General features: G+C 41.6%; 1 protein-coding gene across 1 annotated transcript in view; it reads right to left on the bottom strand.

Annotated features, from left to right (window-relative positions):
* Positions 1–24495, bottom strand: part of mtor (mechanistic target of rapamycin kinase) — a 224863-nt gene that overhangs the window by 58577 nt on the left and 141791 nt on the right. The window contains exons 37-43 of the mRNA XM_084138801.1: positions 20699–20814; positions 17626–17743; positions 8049–8246; positions 7181–7281; positions 4338–4434; positions 3822–3920; positions 185–307 (exon numbers count right to left, since the gene is read on the bottom strand). Coding sequence (XP_083994927.1) covers positions 185–307; positions 3822–3920; positions 4338–4434; positions 7181–7281; positions 8049–8246; positions 17626–17743; positions 20699–20814 — 852 coding nt within the window. The remainder of the gene's footprint in view (positions 1–184; positions 308–3821; positions 3921–4337; positions 4435–7180; positions 7282–8048; positions 8247–17625; positions 17744–20698; positions 20815–24495) is intronic.

Here is a 24495-nt window from a genome sequence, read left to right as displayed (position 1 = left end):
AAATTTACATTCACAGAAAACCTCACTATTTATGGAAACCTCTAGCTCATTCTCATAGCACATTCTGTAAAGGTTGTCTGATTGAGCAAAATCAACCAAGAGGGAGAGGAACATAACCAAAGGCCAATGTGTCCCTAATAAAACATTTATTATTCAGACAGTCAAACTGAATGTGCACTCGTACCATAATGGCTTGCTGGACCAGGGTGTTGCAGTGCTCACACATGTTCTTCAGGATCTTGTTGGCTGCATTGTGGCGGGCAGTGGTGGTGGACTTGGAGGCCACAGTGAGTGGATAAATCAAAGCCTTTAAGTGTGCAAACAGAAAGCCTATGAATCAAACAGCTGCTAACAAAGGTCACAGGCCATATGATTCATGCACACTACAAGTAAAAAGTTTGGGCACACCTACCAATTCTTTGTCATGACTACTGTATTTATCACATTTTAGAATAATAAGTCATCACAACTATGAAATAACACAAATGGTACTAAAGGTGTAATATTTGTTGGTTCTTTGTCTAGATTCCAAGTCTGCAAACTCATTCTGTCAAATGTCTTGAGTTTTTGTTTCTGAATTTTTCTAAGCTTTTAAAACAGCATTGAATGAATTCCCATGTTTGCTGATACTTTTTTTTTTTTTTTTTTTACTTCTGACTAAAATGTCAGTTTTGTAAAGAAATACATACATACCTGTAGACATAAACATACTGTATGTTTGTCTAAATAAACTAAAACCAGGTCAAGCAATTAGTCCAGAACCACTTTAACTTAACCTCCTTATCTCCATACACACAACATCGCTGGGACCTTTTATACAGGGACATGGTTTCCCCCACCATTGCTACATGTATGCTGATGACACACAGCATACATTTTAATTTAATCTAGACAATCGCATGTTTGTGAAGACAGAACTTCTTGTCTTCCCAGCTACTGTGATGGTACAATTAAGTTTCACCATCCAGCTAGGATCATTAATAATAATAACAACCAGGTCAGCCAGAAATCTTGTAATCTTTGATGACCAACTGACCTTTAAAGACCACAATGCAAAGACAACACAGTCATGCAGCATGTTTGCATTCCACAACATCAGGAAGATCAGGACCTTAATGAGAATGCTGCAAACTTCTACAAATGATCCAAGATGCAGCAGCACTCTTCTCCAATGAGCCCAAGAAAGAGCCCACATCACACCTTTCTTTACCTCTCTGCACTGGCTATCGATTGCTTTATGCATACAGAAAAGTCATGAACACCACAAAATCTTACCTCCACTTATTATACAGGATTCTGGAGAAGATGTAGACTTGAAAGAGTTTACATCCCCTCCAGAATCCTGTAGTCAGTGAGTGAGCGCCGCCTCACAGTACCATCACAGGAAGGCATAAAATCACTTTCCAGACATTTTCATTCAATGTTCCTTGGTGGTGGAATGATCTTCCTGCAAAATCCCTGCGAAAGCTCAGACAATATTCAAGAAACAGCTAAATACTCATCTCTTCTATGAACACTTAAAAGGATTATTTCACTCCAGAATTAAAATTTCCTGATAATTTACTCACCCCCATGTCATCCAAGATGGTCATGTTTTTCTTTCCTCAGTCGAAAAGAAATTAAGGTTAAGTGTCTTATAAGTGGAATAAGTGTCTTTTCTAGCGAATCAATCTGACATTTGACTGATCGTTTCGCTAGACAAGATCCTTATTCCTCGGCTGGGATCATGTAGCCTTTGAAGCTGCATTGAAACTGCATTTGGACCTTCAAACTGTTGTACCCCATTGAAGTCCACTATATGGAGAAAAATCCTGGAATTTTTTCCTCTAAAACCTTAAAGGTCCCGTTCTTCGTGATCCCATGTTTCAAACTTTAGTTAGTGTGTAATGTTGTTGTTAGAGTATAAATAATATCTGTAAAATTATAAAGCTCAAAGTTCAATGCCAAGCGAGATATTTTATTTAACAGAAGTCGCCTACATCGAACGGCCCGTTTGGACTACATCCCTCTACTTCCTTCTTTAATGACGTCAGTAGAACAGTTTTTTGACTAACCTCGGCCCACAGGAATGCTCCCTCAACTCTACCGAAATTCGTTTATGTGCTTGCGCACTTCTTATAACTTACTGTGTTTACTCAGCTCTTACGGTGATTTTCTGAAGTAAAACTGACGCTTCATCTTTTGTGTGATGTACAATAAACTTTATTAAACTCATCAGTATATGTTTGATCATCATCGGACCTGGTCCGAAACAGCAGACTTTTAGGCTATTAATAAATAATGGATACATACAAGCAGATGACAAATACGTTATAATAACCGTAATTAAACTACTAAACTATACCTGTTCCATCTCTATACAGCACTCTGACTCTGTAGGCATTATTGTCCGACTCGAAATGAACACCGTTACTGAGAGTTTCTGATATTATCATCATTCCGTGAGATGAAATTGTCCTGAGAGACTGAGCGCAAGCTCATGAAGCTCCACCCCCTGGGTCGTCCAGCAACAGCTTATTTGCATTTAAAGGGCACACACTAAAACAGCGCGTTTTTCTGAGCCCCAAAAAATGACAATTTAAACATGCTGTAAAAAATGATCTGTTGGGTATTTTGAGCTGAAACTTCACATACATCAGAGGACATCAGAGACTTATTTTACATCTTGTGAAAAGGGGCATAATACGGGACCTTTAATTTCTTTGCGGCTGAGGAAAGAAAGACATGAACATCTTGGATGACATGGGGGTGAGTAAATTATTAGGAAATTTTAATTCTGGAGTAAACCAATACTTTAACTGCATCCTGCTGACTCTTAAAAATAATTATTTTCTATGCTTTCACTATTTCTTAAATCCTACTATTCTAGACAATGTTTGAAACCTTATATTGTTAGCTGTGGGTAAAAGTGTCTGGTAAATTAAAGGGGAACAAGGCAACTCTAGCCATTTCTTCGCTGATTTTCCCTTTTGTTGTCGCGTGTTTTCTCAACGAGCTCCCCCTTCAGCTGTGGGCCGTATATTTCACAACACTGTAGTAAAAAAATCTCACTTGCAGCACCCTCCTCCCCCTTTCTACCGCTGCTCGTGTGCTTTTGTTATTATGGGAGCCGGCCAACTTTATCGTGTGGAACGATGTCTACCGAGGTGGGTAATACATCATACACAGTATCATATGGCGTGTGTGTTTATGTTGAATTGTCGTAAAGCAGTTTGTGTTTCTCGCTCGTTCTCGCTTCTCACGAGACTTCCTATTTCCAACTTACCGGGACGTTAGTCCCTATGTTGCAAGGTTCGTTTTCCACCAGGGAATGCTGGGGGGTGCGGGGAAAGTCACCATTCTCACCAGAAAAGGTTTTTTAACCATCCAAATGATTTCTAAACGGATTTATTAAGTTGAAATAGTTGCCAAGTTCCCCTTTAATACAAATTAATGCAACCGAATGCACTGGGTATGACTGCGAATGTGTAATGTTAAGGTGATGAGAGATAATAGTGTGTACTTTCAAATGCAGGCAAGTGTGGCAATAAGTAAAAAATACTTATTGGTATATTTGGTTTTTGATAGTTATGCATTCCACCAGATGAGCATCCAATTTCATGGAGCAGGAAAAAGTCACTTATCAGACCTCTATTCAACAGTATGAAGCTCCCCAACAGAGTACTTCTAACAGACCAATTAACAGATTTTCACTAGATTTTTTTTTTTTTTTAATAAGAAGATGTGAGATGATTAAAAATGTGCCTTTATCATGGAGATGGAGCTTCTATGTGCATTACTATAACGAATGCATAGTGATCATTACTCATTTTTATGTATACCTGGGGGTGGTAGCGGCCAATGTCGGTGAGTAGCTGGTGAATAAGACGTCCCACCAGAGCACGTGGGGTATCAATTCGTGCTATCAGTTGAGGGATGACCTGATTACAAGGAGGAAGATAATACATGTTTTTTTTTGCAGCGATTTTAAGCTAAATTCTGTCGTTAAGCAATTGTCTTTAATATCAGCATTTTACAGTAAAAATATGTAAACATCCTTTAACGAACATACATTTGTTTGGGAAGCAAAATTGTGCAAAATAATAAGACTTCATAAATTGAGTTTATCTTTCTTACCTCATTAGCAAATTGATCTTACTTATTTTAAGCATAAAACCCAATACATTTTTCTAGATATGTGCAGATCTACAAATCTAATCAAATCTGATAAAACCACATTTGAACACAAAGTGCTGCTGTCAATGGTAATAGATTTTAATTAGATTTTAAATAACTTGTGAGCATTTTTGTTGCAATCAGGACCCTGCTTATGTATAGAAAGCTGGAAATGGCCTTACCTGTAACCAGGTGTCTATTTGAATGGTCTTAATACCTTCAACTAGAGCTTCATTCACCTCAGGCCAGTGGCCATAATCAAACCATAAGGTCAGGACTCTAAATGTAAAGGAACAAAGACATGGTCAAACACAGTCTGAAGTTACTCCATGAATTGTATTTGAATTCAATATATTTAAATTGTTTTTTGTTTGGTGCTGTACAGAAGTATCTATTGCTGCATTTCTGAGAAAGCATCTCATATCATCCCACAAGTGCAGCTTCATTCTTTAACTGCTATAGGTCAAGAAGAACCAATAAACATTTTTACAGCATCAAAATGCTCACTAAACTACTAAAAAAAGGTGTTTCCTGTAGTTTTAGAACTCTTTTCAATTCTCAATACTATGAACTGTATTCTTAGGACATGTTCCGAGAACATTCATGCTGGCAGTTATTTAAGTTGGCATGAAAAGGAAGTTGCGTTTGTCTTTTCTTCTCTATTGTAATGTATATCCAAGTAAAATGGCTTCTGAAATGAGAAAAAAATATAAGGTGGAACTTGATTTTGTTCATTGGGAATTGACTGGAACATTGAAATCTCTGTCATCTGCCACTGCTGTGATCTCATGTGAGTGACAGGTTGCTGGAGGGAAGAGGTTATTGTTCTGCCCTTGTGCAGGAGAACACGTCATAAGAGAAGAGATGTCCTTGCAGGGGGAAGGGGAAGTCATTTTGATAAAAGATTATGAGGGCATAAGAATTGTCCTATTAGATGTATGTGTCACCTTTTATGTCAAATTCTAACATTCAAATTCAATTCAATTAGAATAATAACACAGTACAAGGCTGTTAACAATCAAATTAAATCATTATCAACAAAATCCATCTTTACAGTCCAAAATTTTAAATCAGTATTTAAATATAAAATTATTTCTAATTTTAACTTTTTAATTAAAAGGTATTTTAAATATGAAACTAAAACTGCCAGTAGATGGCGGCATGTCACTGTCTTAATGAGTGAGTCATTCATTCAACCGATTTGTTCAAACGGCTGATTTGTTCAGGAACGAAGCAAGTGATTTATTGAATGGCTCATTGAATCATTAATTAAACATTTATTACATTTACCCATTTTCTTCTCTTCCTTTCGGTTGCAGGAGACAGTACATAGCCAATACGCTGTCGTAAATTCTGTGAATAGTCACGTGAACAAGCAAATACACAAAGAAAGAATAATACAAATAATATGTGTGCTACTGCTAATTTGAGGTTTAAGTTGGTAAAGGATTTAGGTCTAAGACAAAGTGTCATATAAATTTAAAGGGACACTCCACCCATTAGCATTAAGCTTTGCATTGTTAGAAACCCAGTCATACTGTTGAATGGTCGTGCAACACTCTCTCATTTTCCCCTGAGACGGGAGAAATCCGTTATTTACCTCTTACACTTCCTCCTACAATGACGCAAAAATCGTCATTTTGCGTCATTGTAGGAGGAAGTGTAAGAGGGGGGGATTTCTATTGAGACTACAGACACTTGTTCCTCATCTTTCCCAGGGGGCGGGAACCGCTCACGCTACAGACCTATTACAGATCAGTGGGTGGGACTTTACTCTCTGAAACTGAAAGCAATATCCTCCATCTTGTTTGAAGCTAAGCTAACAGGCGCTGTGGAGACAGATTTAAAGTTATGACAATAGCGGAGGAGAGTGCTTAATATGATATAGAAGAAGAGGATTTCGGAAGTCTGATGCTTGAATCAGGTGTTTGTGGCTACCTTTACAAGCCACATTATAGCGAAGAGCTGCCGAGGCAGAGGACCTGCCTGCCGCGGACGAGGAGCCCGGACTGGCTCGAGTTAGGGCGGACTGGTGGCGCCGGTGATCTCACTATGCAACTACGAACACAGAGATATAGTCCGTCTGCGGCAAAGAATTTCAACGATGACAATTTCTCCTGGACGAAATCTCTGAATCAGACGAGGACACGGACGTTTGTGTTGTGAACTATCCTAGTTTCGCACCGCATATGTTCTGACTGAACATCCAAGTACCATGCAATAATTCACCTTTTCGAAAGAAATACAAACGAGGAGTAATGCACTAATGAGTTCGCCAACTAACTAGACATTTTGTGTGAAATGAATTTCAAGCTCTGGTGGTAGCTAGCCTTGTAGACGGAAGAGTGATTTCTCTTATAGGCAGATATGCGCTTTCTGGATTAGTGGGAGTGGCTTGCGGAGCTGTGCAATGTGGTGCATTGTGGGAGTTGTTGTCTTTCATACAAATGCGTCCTGAAGTTATTTTTTGTCTTTCCTCGGTCACGAAGGCACCAAATTCAAAATTTATTTTACATTTCGACTACATATATGACCCACTTTAAATAAAAAACAATGTTCAAATGGGTGGAATGCCCCTTTAAGACCGCAGCAGATCTTCATTTGTGTGTGTGACAGAAGGATTCTTTTACACATTTTATAAGCTCTTCACGAGTTCTCAGCCGGTCAAAATACCATCATATGCAGGCTATGCACATACAATGAGTGCATTTAGACCAGAACACATCATTGTTTTGGATGTTCGGTAAGTTTTGTGGCGAAATATATAAAATCGGACCAAACGAACCAAGAGAACTGAATTACAAGTGTGAACACACTCTTAAATAGCTGGTTCAGTTGTGTTTGATCAGTGCTGGAGCTGAACTGTGCAGGAAGGTAGATTTCCAGGAACAAGATTGGGCGCGCCTGGTCTAAGTGAAAATGTAGTGTTTCAGCACAATTTAAAACAATATTGCAGCCTCTAAACAGACTCAGAAATATACATACAGGACTATAGTGTCGCCTAGACTACAAAGTGCTGACTTACCTCAGAGTGTCCTGCAAGTTATTTCCACGTGAGAGTGAGATAGATCTGAAGAATCCTTGCACTGCAGGTACTGTGTACAGAAGGAGAGTCTTGGACAAATCCTGAAACATAAAAATCATAGAATTCAACCATAACTACAAGAAAGCCAACATAAATAAAAATAATTTAATATGTAAATCCATGTAATTTCTTTCGCATACACTTTTAAGTGTGTTGCATGTGCTAACTTCATGTTTCTGACTTCAAGCTCTTGGGACTGAATGTCAATGCATTTGCTGTTTATTTGCCAAAATGTCTGATAAACATTATTTTACTTTCCATGCAATTCCGGGTTTTAAACTGTTGATACCTTGTTAGTAGCAACGGTCTATAGATAGCAACGGTCTCACGTCATTATCTACATAGCCAAGCTGATTGGTTGTTGCTGCATCAGCAGCCAATGAACTACGCCTCAACATTCAAACAAATACTGGTAGTGTTGCTGGTAGCAGTACAAGCTTTTCAGCATACTTTCCCTCCACCTTCCCAGCTCCACCTGTATAAATATGCTACGGGGGTTAATTCATGTATGTTGCATGTGCAGCAAACATGTCTTATATGCTTACAGCAATGTCTGTGAATGTATCTGCAGCAGCAGCAGCGTAGCAGATCTATTCCACCAAGACCAAAAACATTAACATTGCCATATCCCTTACCATGCCAATCTCTATTACCATACCAATCTCCCAAGAATTGTCATGCCAGAACTTGTTTTAGAAAATTGTTTACAAGTTATTTGGAAATACAGTAAAGGTGAATATTGGAGAAGCTTTGCACACAAGCAAATAATACTTCAGTGTTTGATGTCTGGCTTTGGTTTGTTCCTCACCTCATTGACTTTCTTCTGTCCAGGGGAGGGTACAGGACTGTGCTCTGTGCTGTCTGCCTCACTGTCACTGTTACTGGCTTCGCTGTTGGCACTGGCACCACTTGCATGTCGTAGTTTTTTCTTTTCATCCCGGCCCTGGTTCTGGTGCTTGTAGTGAAGCACGGCTTCAAAGTTCATTACTGCCCAAGCGTGCCAAGCCTGCAGAGGCAATATCTTTTATCTCAGGTTTTGACAAAATTGAAAACAACACAGATCCAAATACACATAACTAAACAGAACAGAACATAATACACAACTGAACAGTTCAGTTGTTAGCTTGCTATTTTTCAATCCATGTGATAGTGAAAAAAATGGTCAACTGCAAAAAAGACTACAGGATAAATCTGTATCCAATAAAAAAAAAAAAAACTTGGTAAATGACTTGAAAAGGGATGTACACAGGAGATCCCCCCGCAATATGATTTGAAGCTCTTTTGCAAGGAGTGGGAAATAAATTAACGAACCAAAGTGGGATGAGTTGACAGACTCTTATTCAAAAAGATAAGCTGTATTAAAAAGTAATTAAATCGAGTATTAGTTGAGGGGGGTGTGCACTTGTGCAGTCAGGTTATTTTAAGTATTTAATATTTTTTATTAATTTTCCTTTTATATTGTTTTGCCTATATTAATTCAAACTCTTTTCAATTAATGTTTTAGAATAGCATACTGTAGTTAATCAAGATCACATGTATAGAATGTTTGGTATCTTTGTGATGCAGTTTTAATTTCCTGTATGCTCCTTTAAATTATATTTTGCTAACTCTGTTATATATTAGTATTAGAATTTTGAAAGTTCTTCTCTTAACACCTAATCAAACTTTATATGCAACACACCCTGCTAGAATGTGAAGATGAGGATGCTGAGCTAAAAGTCTTCGAATGACACTTAAGTTTGTGCCAGACTCCAGCCTTGATGATCAAAGATCTTCTGTATCAACCAGGTTCTCTTACGAGAGGCTCTCTCGTATTGCGCAAGTTAGCTTACGCTACGGGTAAAGTCATCTTTTCTCGAGATATGAAGCCAAAAATTATCCTTAATTTTTATATATTGTCAACGCAGTGCAGCAGCTAGCAGACCTAGAGCAGGCTATCTAGCGTGCTCATTGGCTGCCCCGCGGCAACTGCATAAGCCTACCAGTGAGCCTGGCGTGACGTCACGCCCAATGAGGGCGCGCGCGCCATCACGCGTCACAGCCCGCCAGAATGGGGGGGTGGCTAGCGTATAAAGGGAAGGCTCGGAGGCTGATTCTCTGATTTTCGTCTCTTCAGCGAAGCTCTCCGCATCGCTGCACTCTGAGAAGCCGCCGCCATCGAACAAGCGCCTGCAAGCCGAGGAAAGCGTCTGAAGAAGCCGGCCGTCTGCTTCGCTATCCGGCGACAGTATCCTTTTACTAGCTTCTGCTGTGTGCTCGCCGCCGCGACACACTTCTACTAAAAGAGCCGAGGCGTTTGTTGCAAAATGCCTCGTATTTCCTGCGGCTCGTGCCGAGCCTATCTCAGCGACAGGGACCGCCACGTGATCTGCGCTCTCTGCCTGGGACGTGACCATGCAGCCACCGCCATGTCTTCGGGCGGCTGCGAGCTTTGCGAAGAACTGCCGATGTCGACTCTCTCTCACGTGGACGGAGCCACGGAGAAGGGGTATAACCAGATTCCCCCGGTGGAACAGGCGGTCGCAGCGCACCTTTGCCCCCCATCCGCGAGATGGCGCTCAAAGTCTGCCCTCCCGTCAAAAGCCTGCAGGACTACATCAGCACTCGTCAGCCGCGCCTTGTCCGCCGCTGGACAGGCTGCTTCCGCCCTGCACACAATGGCGGTTCTCCAGATCCTCCAGGCCGATCTCCTCCGCGAAATGGACGAGAAAGGCCCGATTCACACCGCCTTGACGGACTTGCGCAGCGCGACAGACCTCTCTCTTCGCGCTACCAAGACCGCGGCCCAAGCCATTGGGAGATCCATGGCCTCGCTTACAGTCACCGAGCGCCATCTGTGGCTAACGCTCATGGGTGAGTCTGAGCGGTCCGTCTTCCTCAACGCCCCGCTCTCCCCCACCGGCCTCTTCGGCCCTGCTGTAAGCGGCATCGTGGATCGTTTTTCGGAGGTACAGAAAGCGTCGCAGGCCATGAACCTCTTCCTGCCTCGCCGCTCGAGTTCCGCTGCAGGCCGCTCTCAAGCACAGCCTCCTGCACGCAGCTCTACACAGCGCTCGTCTCGACCTCCGCCTTCGCAGCAACGACAGGGCGGCCGCCCTAGGTCGCGCTCATCCAGCCAGCGCAGACCCGCCTCCCCCTCGGGGCCCCCGGCCTAAGATCGCGCTGAAGCCCGAGCCTGCGAAGTCCTCCTAGCATGCGCAGGGAGGAAAAGACGGTGGAAAAGACGGCGGCCGGACCACCGTCAAAACACACAACTTTACCTCTGTCAGTCCCCTTAGAAAAGGCTACTGCAGTAGAGTTCACCGCAGCCAACGAGTCAGTTACACAACTCGCTCGCCTGCACACAAACGCCGTTCTCACGGCGACCCAGAGAAATCTCAAAAAGAGTATAATGTCTGGTTATCCGGCTCACGCCGACGGTGTTATGAGTGTAGTAGATGTGCCCACCCCTACACACAAGCACGATCTCCCCTGTGTACCCCACAGAGCACACTCTCATAAAGCGGGCACGCGCCGCTCGAGTGTCAAATGAAGGAAATGTGCCCACGATCCAGTGCCCACACCTACACATTGCCCGCTCTGTCTCATAACTGCCTCGGGGGTTAGATCACATAAAGCTCCCCAACACTGGCCGTGTTACGAATGTAAGCCCTGTGCCCGCCTACGAGCGCTCACACTTAGTGATAAACACATTAACGCCCACGCCGCTCTCACGTCACGGGTTTCTCACTGCAAAATGTTCTCCGTCCCAAGTGACCGAGTCATTGAGTGCTGTCCAGCCAGTTATCGCTATCAGCGAGCTCCCGTTCCCCAGCATCAACAGCGCGCGCACCGCGCAAATTCCTCTGTTACGAGTCCCCTATCCCGCGCAGTGCAGCGGCCGGGACCCAGAGGCCATTCGACCCCTAGCCATGCACGCGAAAGCGTGGGAAGCTATCCCGGGCGTGTCAGAATGGGTGCTGAACATTGTGAAACGGGGCTATTCGCTGCAGTTCGCTCGCCGTCCCCCGCGCTTTCGAGCACGGACCGAGACGAGAGTGAATACAGAAGCAGCCCATCTGCTTCATACAGAAATAGCGAAACTATTGTGCAAGGGGGCGATAGAACGAGTGCATCCTTCTCTGACCGAGACGGGCTTTTACAGCCGTTATTTCCTCGTTCCCAAGAAGGACGGAGCTCTCAGACCCATATTAGATCTGAGATATTTGAACAAAGCTCTCATGAGACGGCCGTTCAAAATGCTCACGACCAGACAAATCCTTGCGCAAATCCGCCCGAGGGACTGGTTTATTTCTCTCGATCTGAAAGACGCATACTTTCAGATTCAGATTATACCCCGTCACAGGCCATTCTTGAGATTCGCCTTCAACGGTCAGGTATATCAATACACCGTCCTCCCGTTCGGCCTGTCTTTAGCACCCCGTACATTCACGAAGTGCATGGACTCGGCCCTCGCTCCCCTGAGAACACAGGGCATGCGAATTCTGAACTATTTGGACGACTGGTTGATTCTAGCGCAGTCAGAGGAAGAACTCATATCCCACAGACTAGCGCTTCTCAGCCATCTGAAAAGCTTGGGTCTCTCGGTCAACTGGACCAAGAGCTCATTAATACCCAGTCAGTCAATCTCTTTTTTGGGAATAGAGCTGGACTCGGTGGCTATGACGGCCAGACTGTTGACACCGCGTGCGCGCCGTATTCGACATCTCGCCGCGTCTTTTCAGAAAGGCAAATGTTTCCCCCTGAAAACATTTCAGATGATGTTGGGCCACATGGCTTCAGCTGCAGCGGTGCTTCAGCTGGGCTTACTGCGCATGCGCCCGCTTCAGCGCTGGCTGAAAGCGAGAGCGCCCCGCAGAGCGTGGATTACCGGCGGCTCGCGAGTCAGTGTGAATCAGGGCTGCGTCTCAGCCAGGGCTGGCTGGCGGCCGAATGGTACCAACGGGGAGTTAGAATGGGAGTTATCTCGCACCGGAAAACTATCTCGACAGACGCCTCCAACCTAGGTTGGGGGACGCTTCTCGAGGACAGACCGGTCTATGGCCTCTGGTCAGACCGGGAGAAATGCCTTCACATAAACTGTCTGGAGATGCTAGCGGTCGAGAATGCACTGAAACATTTTCTCCCATACCTGCGAGGGCACCATGTACTAGTCCACACAGACAACATGTCAGTGGTGTCTTACGTGAACCGTCAGGGCGGAATCAGATCCAAAATCCTCTGCGCGCTGGCGGAACGCCTTCTCGTTTGGGCTCAGGGCTCACTGAGAGCCGCGCATGTGCCCGGTCACCTGAACGACGGCCCAGACAGACTGTCCAGAGACAACGTTCCCCCCAGGGAATGGTCTCTGCACCCCCAAACAGTCCAGCTTCTATGGCGCCTTTTTGGCAGAGCGAAAGTCGACCTCTTAGCGTCAAACGACAACGCCCACTGCCCGAAATTCTTCTCGAAGAGCGAAGATGCGCTGGCCCAAGCCTGGCCCAGCGTCCCGCTGTACGCTTTTCCCCCGATCTCGCTGTTACCTCAGGTGATCGGGAGGATCAGAGAGACGCGCCACTCAGTGCTCCTCATAGCCCCGCACTGGGAGAACCGGACATGGTTCCCGGAATTAATGCGGCTGGCAGACTCAGCCCCATGGCCGATCCCGGTGAGAAGAGACCTTCTCTCTCAAGCCCGCGGTTCGATCTGGCATCCTCATCCAGAGCGCTGGTCTCTGCATGCGTGGATGATCAACGGATACTTGTTGACTTGCCAAAAGGGGTCGTAAACACGATCACGCAGTCTAGAGCCCCCTCTACTAGACGGCTCTACGTGTCAAAATGGTCTGTGTTTAACAAGTGGTGCACGGGGAAAAATCTAAACCCACAAACGTGTGGGGTTTTGTGGGTTTTGTGCTTCCTTCAGGAGCTGCTGGACGTGGGCAGGTCCCCTTCCACGCTCAAAGTTTATGTTGCGGCTATTGCAGCGTTCGTCGACTCGGTGCGCATTAGGAAGGAATGAATTCATCATCCGCTTCCTCAGAGGAGCCAGGAGGATGAATCCCCCGCGGCCCCCCTCGGTTCCGATTTGGGATTTGTCTTTGGTCCTAGAGGCCCTGAAAGCTTATCCCTTCGAACCTTTAGACACTGTGGATCTGAAATACCTCACGTTCAAAACCGTTTTTCTGATAGCTCTGTCTTCAGTTAAACGCGTGGGTGACTTGCACGCGTTATCAGTTAACGCGGCGTGTCTCGAGTTCGGTCCTAATGATTCTATAGTCATCCTCAAACCGAGACATGGTTACGTCCCCAAAGTGATGGGCACTCCTTTCAGAGCGCAGGTCATTTCCCTCTCAGCCCTACCGGCATCCAGTAGCGAGGCTGATAGCAACCTCCTCTGCCCTGTCAGGGCTCTGAGGAATTACGTCACGCGCTCCGCCGCTTTCAGGCGCTCGGAGCAGCTGTTCGTTTCGTTTGGAGGGCGCACCAAAGGTCTCGCCGCCTCGAAACACAGTCTGTCCAGATGGATAGTGGACGCTATTGCGGCAGCTTATGCGTCCAAAAACCTGCAGTGCCCCTTGGGCATCCGGGCTCATTCCACCAGAGGCATGGCCTCATCGTGGGCTTGGTCCAGCGGGATTTCCATTCATGACATTTGTACAGCAGCAGGTTGGGCCTCCCCCTCTACATTTGTTAGGTTTTATAACCTGGAAGTTCCCGCCCTGCAGGCTAAACTTCTATCAGTCTAAGTCGTTGTATGCTCTGCCAGACTCTGTGCGCAGGCTACTTAATCGATTTAGCTCTCCTGGTTGAGCTGCACCAAAAAGGGTTGTGTCAGTATCTGTATAGACCGGCCGAACCGCTCTACACCCCCTGATGTGTGCTTATGAACATGTGTTGGCCCACTCTGTCGGCCACCTGTTTCCCACTGTTCAGTGTTCCCCGGGTTTCCCCTGGGACTCATGTAGTGGATGCTAGGCGCGCACGGCGTTGACAAGGGGTTCCCGTAGCGTAAGCTAACTTACGCAATACGAGAGAACCTCTCGTAAGAGAACGTAATCGGTTACTAACGTAACCTCGGTTCTCTCTAGAAGAGGGAACGAGTATTGCGTAACCCGCCGTGCTCACGCCACGAGCTCATGTCGCTTCAGTCGACGAAAACCAGAGAATCAGCCTCCGAGCCTTCCCTTTATACGCTAGCCACCCCCCCATTCTGGCGGGCTGTGACGCGTGATGGCGCGCGCCCTCATTGGGCGTGACGTCACGCCAGGCTCACTGGCTTATGCAGTTGCCGCGGGGCAGCCAATGAGCACGCTAGGTAGCCTGCTCTAGGTCTGCTAGCTGCTGCACTACGTTGACAATATATAAAAATTAAGGATAATTTTTGGCTTCATATCTCGAGAAAAGATGACTTTACCCGTAGCGTAAGCTAACTTACGCAATACTTGTTCCCTCTTCTAGAGAGAACCGAGGTTACGTTAGTAACCGATTACGTTCTCTCTCACCAATACAACGTCACTAAAGATCCACTGGAGCCCCAACAAATGGCATCAGGATTCTTTTTCAAACAGGCAAGATGTGCAAGTATCAGACTTTTTCTTATGATTTGATATATTAAAGGTGAGGTGTGAAGTTTCTATGACACTAGTGGCAGCTAACGGACATGCAAAAATAAAGCATATTTTGCAAACGCCCCCTTGACCTCCTCCAACTAAAATATCACAAATACAGCTCTTATGGCACGTCTGATGGCATGTCTCAATAGGTAAATGTAGCTACTTTCAAGAAAAGTCAGATAAAGCATTCAATGAAGCATCTACTGCAGTGTGTTGCATTGCAATGCCCTGTTCGCTTTGATGTGTTCATTAACCAGTTAATCTTTAAAGCAGGGCTCGAACCAGTTCAAGGAAAGAAAAACAAAAATAAATTCAATTTTAACAGGAACATAAACAAAAATTAAAACAAAATCAAGTTTAAATGTTCTGAATGGAAACCCTGATTTGAAATTGCCATTAACCAGTTAATAACGTTATTTTATTATTCTGCTTAAGATTTTAATTTGGTAGTCAACCAATCATAAATTCAAATAGTAAGACCTATACAAATGTGACGTTGACACATTCAACGTGAGTGAAATGCCCGTGCTTTGCTGTCAAGTCATCCTATGTTATTTCGGAAGGCAATGTGTTGGCATTAGCAGTTGGATTGCAGGAGTTTATCTGAGTATATGTTAGCATGGCAGGTTACATCCAGCGTGGAAATTGCAGGTTAGTGTAAAACTGATTTTTTTTTTAAACGATTAAACACCTTGTTGTCAAAGTTAATATTGTGGCTTTATGTGTGGTCAGACATGTGTCGTTATATTATCAGCATTTTTCCAAAATCAAGCTCAAATGGAGTTACAAGGTTTTTCACCAGCGAATGTCAGAGATTTGTGTTTTGTCCATCATTAGACAGCCACATGATCTGAGGCTGTAAATGTTTTTATCAACTTACAGGTTACAAAGGTTATTGTAGCTATGTGGGCGGTCCATTTTTTACTGTCGTTTAATATATTTGGCAAAAAGCTTGTTATAAAAGACGAAGTGTTACGCACAGGCTGTATTGGCCATAACTAGACAGCAAATACCAGACTAAGACACTGTTCTCCGCTCCTCAAACACATAAAACATTAGTCTTTACACACATTGTGTTTTGAATAAAGAAAACACTGCAAACAAGCAGAGACAGTCTCTAAAATACGTGCAGGACTTAATTCACGATTGAGGCGGGTGGAGATACTGTATGAGGTTTTGCCGACAGTTTGAGGATCCGCTGGAGTTACGAGGTTTAGTCGCAAGCTCTTAAGCCCTATTCGCACTGGATTAGTATTATCTGGGGACCTCGTGTGATTTAGAAATTACCCACCCACATCTGAATTTCGTGTGGCGCATTCGCACGGGATAAGCGAAGCCTGTGATTTTACTTGAATTTACTGACTTATCTCCCGGATATGATGTCAATAGGCTATTGCTTGGAAATGTCTTGTCGTTATTATAGGTCTAGCTGTATGATATATCATAAACAGAAGAATGTCCCTTACTGCATGCAGCTATACATGTCATCCATCTCCATCTAATCATTCTTTTTGTTTTTGCTCTTCTGATGGTTTTCAGCTTTCTCTTTCTGCAAATTGTATAGTTGTATCGTATGGTGTATAGCGATATGACCCAGCACCCAAAATATTATGAATACACTCCAACGCAGCCTCCATTCTTTGCGAAAGATGGATAAAAAAGCGCACAGGAAACAAAAACCTTGAAAAAAATGATATACGCCCCCGCCAAATCACAGAGATGCTGATTCGCATGGGACTAATATTATCACAGGACCTCTGTAAAAATAAATATGGTAGGTCATTTGCGGGGGAATTCTTACTTTACAAATTACAGACATGGCCGATTCTCATGGGATTAAGATCACAGACAACCTCCGCAATTATTACAAATGACTAGAGGTCACCAGGTAATACTTATCCTGTGCGAATAGAGCTTTTGTATAGTTCAATTTAAGCTCTGGTATAAAGTAGAGGCAAAATTTTAAATAAATAACTTTATTAACTGTATTTCTTCTAAACAAGTTAAAATACTGATTATGCTCCGAGTGAACTGATTGAATTCATTCCCATTTTTTATCCCGTAATTTTTTCCCGGCTGAACTTTATAATGTTAGAAAAAAAGTTTTTTTTTAAAAAGTCCCCGGAGCTTAAAGGGGTCATATAACATTAACTGAAATAAAAGGCAAGTATCAGTTTTTGATGTGGTCTCGAGGATAGTGAAATTTAAACAAAAATTTTAGTATTGTAAAAACTTAGAAACTACAATAGAAAAAAATAGAACTACTCATATTGTGATATAATATTTTGGTCAATACCGACCACTCCTAAAAAAGGAAAAACGTACTGTCCTACATACTGGGGTGTCTAAAATGCATACATTTTTTGAAAAAATTCCCACACAGGTGAACTGACCTCTTCGAGTGTGGATATTTTTTCTCACGTTTCTTCACCCAAATTGCTCAAAAACACTGATTCAATCAGAAGAGAAACACACTACTGTGCTGCTCAGGGATGCATTAAGGTAAAATCCAGCTTTGTTTTTTTGTTTGTTGCTATTTTCACTGGCCAAGCAAAAACTCCCTGACAATGTCCATACAATTACTACTTAATAATTATTTTCATTGTTTTAAGTCCTACATTGTTATTGAATTTGTATTTGTGGTCCCAAACTGTTTTATTTAAATCATGATATCATAACCATCTAATGAGGATGAATGAGAATCAGATTTTTGGGTGATAACGTGGACATATTCTTGAAAGGTTTCATGAGATTTATCCACATACATTTAAAGTTTGTAAGGTTGACGTACCTTGTACCAATTGCGATCATGCTCCGTTGAGTGACTGTAATATTGTAACACTTTAGGGATGGTACTCTCATTGATACCCTGAAGGCTGAGCTGCCACTCCCCCAGCTTCAGAAAACACCTGCACAGAGGAGAAACACATTAGAAAAATGTGGAAAATGTATTGTGTAATTCCAGCTACCACTACACAAATAATCTCACCTAAATAAACCATGAAAGCAGGGACAGCATCCTACTAAAAGTATAAGGCTTCATTCATACATTAGGTGTTTTTTTCGTGGTAGGGCAATGACCTGGCACTGCTTTAACTGGACGGAATTTGATGGCTATGTAGGCAAGGAGCCCAGACTGCCAGGAAACTTCCTCAGAGTTTAAAGCACATCAACTGTTTTTAAGCAATTTATTTGTTCAGCCCTGAATTGACTACTTGCACTGTGCTTTGAGATTTACTTCCGATTTAAAATAAAGTGACTCACTCGTTACCGATGTAATGATGTGTATGTGTTGTAGTTACCAAGTTAAACACCCAAAACACCACTTAAAATCAGTATTAAAAATATGGAGCTTTTCAGATACAGAAGTAGTAGTTTTAAGAACATCTTCAGAATTCAATGGAATAATACATTTTCAAAGTGATAATTCAGCCAAAGCTGATCTGAGAAAGCAATGAATGTCACTGCATTAAAGGAATAGTTCAGCCACAAATGAAAATTATCCCATAATTTATCAAAAGTCATTCTAGGTGTTTATGACTTTCTTTTTTCAACCGAACACAATTGGAGTTATATTATAATATCCTGGCTCTTCCCAGCTTTGTAAAGGCATTGAATAATGCCCAACGGGCGTACGCACATTCACGAGAGAGTTACGTGGTTTCCGCAAGAGAAGTCTATTCTCACTTTGTGAACGTGCCATTGCCGGAAGCCAGTGAACATACTTTCTAAAGTTTTAAAGCTACACTGTGTAGGATTTTCTCCCATCTAGCGGTGAAATTGTTTATGACTACCAACTGAATATTACTTTCTAGCCCCTCCCATTCCGAGGGCGTTTTAACTCCTACGGTGGCCGTATTATTTCAAATCTGCCGGCAGTCGCGAGTAATCTCCACCTCGCATTCGTCACGGTGCCACTGAGTGTAAAAACGCGAAAGGCGAAGCTTGAATTTCCAGGTATGTCCCTCTTTGGCTAATGTATTTTCAAGATGGAGGCGCAACATGGCTGCCGCCATTCGAGCGACTCGCTCGTATGTATTCTAAATAGCAGATTCTATTCTATGCGAGAATACTTGATTAGTTGGTAGAAGTAATTACACATTAATGAGCACATATTATTTTGAAAGAACAAAGTGTTTTTTGCTAAGAATCAACTTTTACACAGTGTAGCTTTAAATATGGATATTTTTCTTTTGTTGACGTGAACTCTGATAAATAAAAAAGGGAATTAAAGGTTGGACTTATAAAAAAAAAAAATTGGATGACTAACTTGTAAGACTAGTCTTAACAGTTTATGCAACTGGCCAATCGGTATTGCTTGTTTTGCAGAGACCCATTTATGTAGCCAAGTGTAAATGGAACCGTATTAACAAATCAGATAGCTATCCGATCAGTAGAAATGCATGAAGTGAACAGGTGTAAACGGGCCCTGTGTTTCTTTGCTCTCACGTTTCACACGTACTTTCCTAGCCTTGAAAAGTCTGATGATCTAGTCTGTCAGTCTAGTTTTTGGTTTTGCTCACATTTCTCCTTTACCCAGTTTGTTCTGTGGTTGTCTGTCTCCTACAGAACACACCGGTCTCGGACTGCCCAATATAATGTTCCTGGTTCTGGATCCCCTTCCTGCCATGGGGGCAGTTGCATAAACATAGCCATTATGTTAAGACTGTGTCTTAAGAACTAGTATGATCAACTAGAAGTTAGTTAGGGGTAATCAGTCTTACTGTTCGGTGTCAAATTAGACCAATCTACGTTTTTATGTTACTGACTTAAAAAAGTTATTAACAGTCTTAAAGAATAAAATTGGATGACTAACTTGTAAGACTAGTCTTAACAGTTTATGCAACTGGCCAACCGGTATTGCTCGCTTCTCTCTGGACTGTCTAACTTTCTGACTTGCACTCGTCTGTGATTCTATATTGACTGATCTCAGGCTCTGATCTGCTTGCCTGCTTGTTCGAACGGAGATCTGGGTTGACCCTCGCCTGGCTGTTCTCTCTTTTGCCTACACTCCTTGTGTTGGCTTGGAGGTAGGAAGCTTGTGCTGTTTCGGTTTTGAACGTTATCGATAAAGTCTAATTAAACATCTGTCAGCTCTTGGGTCCTTCAGTCCAGAAAACCTGACAAACTACAACAAAAACTACTACCCAACTAAGTAAACAGTAAGTAATAAACTTACGTACTAAAAAGAACACAATTATATATATTTTAAATATTGGGTAGAAAAACCAAAAGAATATGAATCATATTAGTTGGCTTAATACGTTTAACAAATAGATATTTCCTTCAGTTATTTTCATGCTTAATTATGCCTGTTAATATGTATTGAATGAGTTTCTGTCACTTTCACTGTTCATTGCTCTATCGTATTTCATCTACAGCTCACATTTAGAGCTGCTCCAGTGCAGAGTGCAGTAATCACATGAGATTTTTCTGTAATCATGTAGGGAACCACATGATACTGTATACCTAATCCATATAACAGTTCATATTTTTAGGCTACATATACAATTTAGTTTCAATCTAATTGATGCGTGTGTGATGAGTGAGCGATCAGCAACCAATCGCATGCAACACTTTGTCTCTCTCGCGCTCTCTCAGTCAAGCAACGTTAGTAACAGGTGCACCATGCAAAATACATTGTAACATTGAAATGTATTGTTTAATTTCTTCTCTTCCAATTTTGTTTAAAGAATGTATTTTATACAATAATCTCAAAATCAAAATAGTTTAATTATAATTCAATTACAAGAATAGACTAATATAAACAAATGATTTTTAAGTTTTGATTAAGTTATATTTGCTATTAAATACGTTTTGTATGTTTAAAAAAGGTTTAAGATATGGTTGTGAGTTGTACTTACCGTGCCATTAGTTTGTGCAGCTCCAGTTTGTGCTGCTGGTCATCGGCTGCGATGGCGTGTTGTGCTTGCTGTTGCATCCCCTGCACAAAGTGCTGCATATGCTGGAATGCATCAATCTGAGAGAGATGCAGACAGAACATATGCCTGAATATATCATGCAAGTAAATCCCTGGAAAAACAGTGACGGATCATGCTCAAACCAGCAACTTGCAAGTTGCCAGCCATGAGCAATAACCACTATGCCTCAACAGCTGATTTTCTAGAGACTTATCTACATACATGCATTGGCTGGCCATTGCATTATGTAGATACAGTATTTTACTTGAATAAACATTCAATATAAAAATTGTTTAGCTCATTCAACAACAAACAACTAGTCAATTGTGTTTTTGCAATTCACAATTCAACATGTTTTAGTAATTTTGTGTATTTGTTTCTCATATCTTTACAGGAATATTTCAATGAGGCTGATGGCTCCATATGTGTATGCAAAGAATTTTTAACACAATGCCTGTGCTGCGTGCAGGAACTGGCTCTCTGGTTTGGTCTGGGATTTTCAGTGCCTGGCACTTGCATAGACTCTCGCAAACATAACATAAATTATGGGACATTGACGTGACGTTATCATACTGTCTTTAAAAGCTAAGATTTTTCCTCTTAAATTAACACCATTTGGCAGAATGGACCAAAAAAAAACATATTTTTTGCTGTAAGTACATAGTACTTAACGCCACTTAACATAAAGTGGGACCACTTAAACTAACATTATCTTATTAGATCATTAAATTACAGTCTATTTTAAAAATCTGATCATGAATCTACATGAATCTACTATTCTGTCACCAATTATTAAGTCTTGTGGTGCAACACACAAAAAAAAACTTTCTAACCGGGCAATCTTTTTTCATCCTTGAAAATCTTGCTAATCAGAACCCCAACAAGAAGCAAGCATTTTCAAGCTTAAAGGGCACCTATTATGCAAAATTCACTTTTACATGGTGTTTGAACATAAATGTGTGTTGGCAGTGTGTGTACACAACCACCCTATAATGATAAAAATCCACCCAGTGCTTTTTTATAATCCCCATAAATCATAAGCACTGTCTCAGAACAAGCTGTTCTCAGATTCGGGGCAATGTGACGTCACTTTGCACAGGCCCCTCCCACAACTGTTGATTGACACTACAGTTTGAGCATAGACCCGCCTTGAGTGAGCTAGACACAGAGTCCGCCATTGTTTCGACGCTTGAGCAGCTGTAGACAAGAATGTCTCCTAAGCGATTGAGGTGTTTTGTTGTTGGATGTAAGAATGAACATAGCAGTCTTCATTTACTCTCGTTGTTACTCGAGGATGGATCAGTACCAACTGTTCGTGATCCAGCTTATGGTCTCCTGAGCGATAGGCCTAACGTTACTGATCACGGCAGAAATGAAAGTGAGAGCAGCACGCACTTTATGACAGCTCATCGAGTCTTTTTACGGATATAAGGTTTACCAGTTTATTAAGCACCCACTGAAAAGGTGTGTATATATTTGTTTACTGTTAGTTGTAACAAATGTTTTGTGTACTTCGCTGTGTATGTTGATGATAATGAAAGGGAGAGAGTGTATCGCCATACAGCATATATTCTCTGGCTCTGTAGGCATTTATGAAGGACTAAAAATGACAGAATGAAAAATAAATAAATAAATAAATAAAAGTAGAAATAAATAAATAAATGCAGAAATAATAGTGAAAATAAATACATTTTGGTAATATAAACGGCTATTTCTGTATTTTTACATGTATTTATTTATTTATTTATGCATTTCTATATGTATTTATTTATGTATTTATACATTTATTTATATATTTATGTATTTATATATTTATTTATTTATATATTTATATATGTATTTATTTATACATTTATTTATTCCTACATTTATTTATTTCTGTATTTCCACATTTCTACATTTATTTATTTCTGTATTTCCACATTTCTACATTTATTTATTTCTGTATTTCCACATTTCTACATTTATTTTTCCCTGCGCATGTATGCTAATTGACCAATGGCTAAGCCACGCCCCCAAACGCGATGAGCCAATCACAGTACGCATAGCTAACCCAATACACTCGGACATTCTCTGCTTGCTTCCTCGTCCATTGCAATGCATTGCGGTTATCGGTTTTCATTCGTTTTTATGTTTTTTCTTGTCATTTTGGCTTTAAACAGCGTGTGTGTGTGATTTTGGTTGGGTGACAGTTGTAGGTTACAGTTTGACAAGAGTTTACAGTTTGACAAAAGCACAATGTTGTGTTTTACACAAATATAAGTAGGCTAAACACTTTGCAGTTTTAATTATGTCCTGTATGAACAAAATGGAGTATGTTTTTATGTTTCCACTGTTCGATCGCGCCCGCTCTCTGATACACACACACACACACAGACAGACACACACACAAACACACACACACATTCCAGCAATGCAATCTTGACATCGCAGCCTGTTTATTATTCTGCGCTCACACCAAACGCGAATAGAGCGTCAAATTCGCGCGTATCCGCGTCTAGTTCGACGCTTGAACATTTTGAATCCAAAGCGAATAGGACACGCGTATAAAGCGAGCGTTTGAAGCGAAATAGCACCAAACTATAACGTTTACACTGTGAACTGTAAATCTTTGTTCTGGAGCTGAAGCTTATCGACCTTCTCAACTATACAATTATTAATATAACCCTCCAATGCATATTTAAGGCCCTTTTGGTGACATCGAGATGATATATAATCTTTCTGTCTCCAAAAAATCATCAATTGACTCCTGTGAAATGTCTCCTACTGTGACAGCTGCCAAAGCGCCTGTTACCGAATGTGACTGTTTGTCCGAGTGAGTGGAGGGGGCGTGGTTAGCCATTGGTCAATTAGCATACATGCGCAGGGAAAAATAAATGTAGAAATGTGGAAATACAGAAATAAATAAATGTAGAAATGTGGAAATACAGAAATAAATAAATGTAGGAATAAATAAATGTATAAATAAATACATATATAAATATATAAATAAATAAATATATAAATACATAAATATATAAATAAATGTATAAATACATAAATAAATACATATAAAAATGGATAAATAAATAAATAAATACATGTAAAAATACAGAAATAGCCATTTATAATACCAAAATGTATTTATTTTCACTATTATTTCTGCATTTATTTATTTATTTCTACTTTTATTTATTTATTTATTTATTTTTCGTTCTGTCATCTTTAGTCCTTCATAGGCATTATTGTCCAACTCCGAGTCGAAATGAACACCGCAACAGAGTTTCTGTTCTGAAATTATCAGATGAGGTTGTCCTGGCTCTGAGCGTGAGCTTGTGAGGCTCCACCCCCTGTGTCGTGCAGCAGCAGTTCATTTGCATTTAAAGGGATACACACTAAAAACAGCGCGTTTTTCTGAGCCCCAAAAAATGACAATTTAAACATGCTGTAAAAAAATATCTGTTGGGTATTTTGAGCTAAAACTTCACATACATACTCTGGGGGACATCAGAGACTTATTTTACATCTTGTGAAAAGAGTCATAATAAGTGCCCTTTAACCCTCTGAGGTCGGCAAACGCGCGGGCGCGTTTTGCTGGATTTTCTCCACATTGTAGCACTATAAACTTAAATTACTCCGTCATTTATGGTCATACAGAAAAAAGAAATATAAAAAAAGAATCTGTGATATTTCTACTTTTGTATGTGTCCACTTACAATCAAATCAAAACATTGTGCTTTTGTAAAATAAAGAAAATAAAC

The sequence above is a fragment of the Abramis brama genome (assembly GCF_963993115.1).
Source record: "Abramis brama genome assembly, chromosome: 16".
In the NCBI taxonomy this organism is placed as follows: domain Eukaryota; kingdom Metazoa; phylum Chordata; class Actinopteri; order Cypriniformes; family Leuciscidae; genus Abramis; species Abramis brama.
Note: the sequence above shows the minus strand (reverse complement) of the source record. Positions and strands in the feature narration are given on the sequence as shown.